The sequence below is a fragment of the Musca vetustissima genome, unplaced genomic scaffold (assembly GCF_032173495.1).
Source record: "Musca vetustissima isolate MV318-11 ecotype Yass unplaced genomic scaffold, APGP_CSIRO_Mvet_v1 utg22094, whole genome shotgun sequence".
NCBI classification, from domain to species: domain Eukaryota; kingdom Metazoa; phylum Arthropoda; class Insecta; order Diptera; family Muscidae; genus Musca; species Musca vetustissima.
The window spans coordinates 69,106-74,288 of NW_026878676.1; the positions used below are offsets into that span (position 1 = coordinate 69,106).

General features: G+C 35.8%; 1 protein-coding gene across 1 annotated transcript; it reads left to right on the forward strand.

Annotated features, from left to right (window-relative positions):
• Positions 1–823: 823 nt before the first annotated feature.
• LOC133323453 (uncharacterized) lies at positions 824–4,853 on the forward strand. Its single transcript, XM_061532378.1, has 5 exons — positions 824–1,229; positions 2,496–3,021; positions 3,129–3,261; positions 3,338–3,439; positions 4,667–4,853. Exons 1-5 carry the CDS (start codon positions 824–826, stop codon positions 4,826–4,828), a joined length of 1,329 nt encoding a protein of 442 aa, XP_061388362.1. The 3' UTR covers positions 4,829–4,853.
• The last annotated feature ends 330 nt before the right edge of the window (positions 4,854–5,183 follow it).

Below are 5,183 nucleotides of genomic sequence, written 5' to 3' on the forward strand. Positions count from 1 at the left end.
AAAAAAAAACAACCAAACCGACACACACACGTGATGTTGGAATAAAATAAAGAACTGTAGGAAAGGTAGTAATCCCAGCAAAAAAAGGAATAAATTCCAATAGTCATACTTTTCATAACCGAGTGCACATCACGTATCGGTTGTAGAAATGCATTGAGGCACAAAAAATAGTTTAATTGGAATGCGCTATGACATATCGTATGAATGTTAATTTTTATTCTAAATATTAAAAAATAAAAAAATAATTTTGCTGGGTTATGCCTTATTACATACATACATTTAAGACCCCTGCACATCACTATGCCTACGTTCATGTGTATAACACGATGACAGCCTCTCATGTTTGAGGTAGAATTTGAATGACATGCCAAACAAAAAACGGATTATTATTTATGGCATATTTTGTGATGTAATATTTGTATATCGAAATACAAGAACACACGAATTACACAATTTGCTGCGCACAACAATTTTTTTTTTCAAAAATACATATATTTTTAATATTATTTTCTTTTCATGATATTTATTATTTGTCTTCTCTTTTTATTTACAGTTGATGAGCTACAAGGAAACATAAAGTTCAAAAGACTGACATAAATATTGTATAGCAAAACAAAAAGAAGTTACAAAGCAATCTCACCTTCTGAAGGAAATTTCTAAACTGGTCTCAACAAAAAGCAATATTTATTTCGAAAGCTTTAAGGAACTTCCTACACACAGCAGTGATAATAAGCCGCCCTCTTGCAAAAGCTAAACCAAACACGTTTAGAGCTCTTCTAGGCTTTATAAAGCTCGCATTCGCCCTACCCGCTTCGCTCGTATAATGTTGAGTAGTATTGCATCGTATCTATTTGGTTCGAATACTACTACAACTAATCCGAATCCGAGTGAAACCACAACAACCACTGCAAACGAAGTTGATACTAAAGAGAACGTTACCAAAGTCGATGTTGATAATCTCATAGAAGTAACTTCATTAACGCCATCGGTAACGGGAGCAGCGGCAATCGGTGGTAGCGTCACCAATAATACACGTGCCATACGCCGTGGCAAAAATAAACGTAACAATACCCGTCAGCAGAACAAGCGTAAAGGTGGAGGCGGAGTTAGAAGTAATAGCACAAAATCGACGGATAGTACAAAGTCATTGACAAAATCATCAGGATCGCCTAGCGATAGTTGTGACGAAGATTTCGACGAAGACGAGTGGTTCATTGTTGAAAAGGAAGGTGAGTTGTGGAAAAAATACAAAAATAAAAAATTAAAGGGTAGAAGAGGTCCCCTTCTGTATGTAGAAAAAGACGTCCTTATGAAGAAGTGGTCTTTGGTATATAAAAGTGGTATTCGGTATATAGAAGAGGTCATCGGTATAGAAGAGGTCATCTGTATATAGAATAGCTCTTCTGTATCTAGAAGTGGCTTTCGGTATATAGAAGAAGTCTTCGGCATATAGAAGAGTTCTTCTGTGGAAAAAAAACAAAAATAAAAAATTAAAGGGTAGAAGAGGTCCCCCTCTGTAGGTAGAAGAAGACGTCCTTATAAATAAGTGGTCTTTGGTATATAAAAGTGGTATTCGGTATATAGAAGAGGTCATCGGTATAGAAGAGGTATATATATCTGTATATAGAATAGGTCTTCTGTATCTGGAAGTGGCTTTCGGTATATAGAAGAAGTCTTCGGCATATAGAAGAGTTCTTCTGTATATAGAATATAACTTCTATATATAGGAGAAATATTCATTGTATAGAAGAGGTCTTCTATACATAGAAGAGGTCTTCTATACATAGAAGTGGTCTTCTATACATAGAAGAGGACTTCTATACATAAAATAGGACTTCTATGCATAGAAGTGGTCTTCTATGCATAGAAGTGGTCTTCTAAACATAGAAGTGGTCTTCTAAACATAGAAGTGATCTTCTATACATAGAAGTGGTCTTCTATACATAGAAGTGGTCTTCTATACATAGAAGTGGTCTTCTATACATAGAAGTGGTCTTCAATACATAGAAGTGGTCTTCTATACATAGGAGTGGTCTTCTATACATAGAAGAGGTCTGCTTTAGATAGAAGAGGTTTCCTATAGATAGAAGGGGTCTCCTTTGTACAGAAGAAGAGGTCTTCTTTATATATATATATAAGATATTTTCTATTTATAGAAGACCTTCTCTGACCTTCTCAAAAAATTGGAGAAGGTTCTCAGTACGCAGAAGAGGTATTCTATAGACAGAAAAGTATTTCTATTATATTCTAGAGATATTTAATACATAAAAGCTCCCGATATGTTCTTCTAGATTGAATACCTTCAAGGAATAGAAAAGGTATTCATACAAATCTTCGAGAGGTCATCCATAAGTTATAATAATATATAATAAGAAGTCTGTCATATATAGTAGATCTCCCATTGGACTTCAAAAGATAGGAATTTTCTATACCTCATTTACACATATTTTTTTATTTCAAACTGTTAACCATTTCTTCTAATTTTCTAATTCCAGACGACGAGGACGTCTCCCAATCTCGTAACGACAACGAGAAGGAAACAAGTGAACCAACCCTTGAGGTCGTCAAATCGGTCAAACAACCTACCATAGCGCCCAGTCCATTGGCCCAACAGCGCCGCCAACAACATATCAATTCGCATTCCCTCTATAGTGGACCAAGACCACAAAAACAACGCAATCATTTGCAAAAATCCCGCTCCAACAACGTTAATACCCGCACAAGCGGTCTAAGCGTATCAACATTAAGCCCTTCCCGCACAGTAAACGAAAGCCGCAATGGCAAAAATACCGGGATGGCAGCTGATGCCGGCGGCATTAGCCGTTCGCTGTATGTCCCGCCAGCCGCCAATGCTATCCAACAGGAGAATGTGAAGGTGGCCGCCATGCCAGCGAGTGGAATTGGAAATGCCAAGGCTATGGACGAATCATGGTTCGTAACACCACCACCATGTTTCACCTCCATTGGACCCATCAATATGGAAACTTCACCCTATGAGAACCTATTGATTGAGCATCCAAGGTGGGTGAAATAACATGATGGTGTAGATGATGAAAATGTTATTCGACAAAGAATTCCAAATATTTGACATGGGGTAATACTAACCTATTCTATTTTATTGTTTTTAGCATGTCGGTGTATCATAGTATTCGATCGGTTCAAGATACAGCTGAAAGCTATATTGAATTTGATCTCGATGATGTGAAGAAGACAAAGAAGGATAGAAAGTCGGCTAACAATAAGGAGAATGCCCAACGCAAGGTAAGTGTGAAAATTGGGATTGCGGGTGTTCGAAAGAGATTTGGAGATATTAATATGTAATTATTTATTATCTTAGAATTCCCAAGCTGTTCAACAGCGATCATCGGCTGGTTTCCGTTTGGATCGCCAAAGTGTTGCTCAATTGAAGCAGGAATTAATGGCTCGTACGGCACAAAAGGTAATAAGAAAAGCGAATATATAAACAGAAGACTTAGCACGAGACAAGATGTATACAAGAGGGTTGTTATAGATATAAGACCCGTGAGAGTTATTCATTAGGAATAAAATCTTCAAAAGATCTTACATATACCAACAATGGTCCACAGATCTTAATGGAAAAAATACCTTCTATAGGTCTATCACGGACAGACATCAGGAAGATTTGCTAAACTTCTTTTATAGGCAGAAGATCTCACACCATTCTAAACACAAAACACTTTCTATATATATTCAGTACACCATTCTAAAGACAGAAGACATTATACAGGTCTATAAACAGAATACCTCTCTCAATTTTTTTTTGTTATAAGACCTGCCATAGGATTTTTATAAGCCTCCTATAGAAAAAAGTTCTTATATAAACAGAAAAACTTCTTCAGGTTTTCTATACACAGACCTACTTCAGGTCTTCTATAAGCAGAAGAAAATCAACAGGCTTTCTATGAACAGACGACCTCTAAAAGAAAAGAGAGCAAGCCTTCAGGTCCTTTAAAATCAGAAGACCTTCTCCAGGCCTTCTACAGACGAAGGACCCCCAACCGGACTTTTATAGACAGAATATCAGATATTCTATAATCAGAAGGACTTCTTCAGGTCGTCTAAAGTCAAAAATTCTTCAACAGATATTCTATAAGCAGAAGACATTCTAAAGGACTTCATGAGGCCTTCAAAAAGCAGACTTGAATGCAGACAGAATACTTTCTACAGGTCTTTTATAGACAGAAGACCTTCTACAGGTCTTCTATAGACAGAAGACCTTTTACATGTCTTCTAGAGAGTAAAGTTCTACAGACATTCTATAATTTGAAGACCTTCTACAGGTTTTCTATAGAAAGAATAACATCAGCAGTCCTCCGATAGACAGAAAACATCCTTTAAAGGTAGGTGGTCATCATGAGGCCTTCTAAAAGCAGACCTGAAGATATCTTACAGGGTTTCTATAGATAGAATATTTTTTTGCAGTTCTTTTATAGACAGAAGGTTTCAGAAGACCTTCCACATATTTTCTATAGACAGAAGATATTCACCCTCATTGCCAAGATAAAGATATTCAAGCCCTCTGTAGACAGATAACTTTTTATACGATATCAATGGGAAAAGGACATCTATTGACCAAAGGCCCTCCACAGATTTTCGAAATGTAAATATTTTTTTATAACATTTTCTTTTCCATTTTTTTTTTCAGACCCAATCCAAAAAGGAGCGTAAGGAAATTTGTCGTTCGGCCATTAAACGCGCCAATAAAGTGCGTGATGTTCAATCTAAAAATCATACTTCTCGTCGTGCCGATAGGCAATACTTCAAGGTTGTCAGTGGCAGCAACAACAACCGCAATTCTCACTACTAAATGTCCAATTGTTTGGCAAAAAACAACAATGCGGATAAAAAATCGACAAAGGAGAATATGATTTCTAATTTTGGGGAAATGAAGAAAACCTAACTTTATTTTCCACACAACAAAACACCATTAATACAAAAACACAAAAAAAAACAATCATTGAAATAGAAAAAAACTAAAATTCTTATAAGATTTTAATTAAAAAAATATAAATACAAAAAATCTATATAAAAAAAGAATACAAGTTAAATATAGAATGTCTGTGAACAAGTGCAGGACGAATATATATGGTATTGTAATACATTTTGCAAGGTGTATTTTTAATAAAAAAGAAAAAAATCTCCAAAAAATCCCACAAAAACAA

Coding starts and splice junctions, on each gene's coding strand:
- LOC133323453 (XM_061532378.1), top strand. CDS start 824: ATGTTGAGTAGTATTGCATCGTATCTATTTGGTTCGAATACTACTACA. Junction 1,230..2,495: donor GTTCATTGTTGAAAAGGAAG/GTGAGTTGTGGA, acceptor TTCTAATTCCAG/ACGACGAGGACGTCTCCCAA. Junction 3,440..4,666: donor TGGCTCGTACGGCACAAAAG/GTAATAAGAAAA, acceptor TTTTTTTTTCAG/ACCCAATCCAAAAAGGAGCG.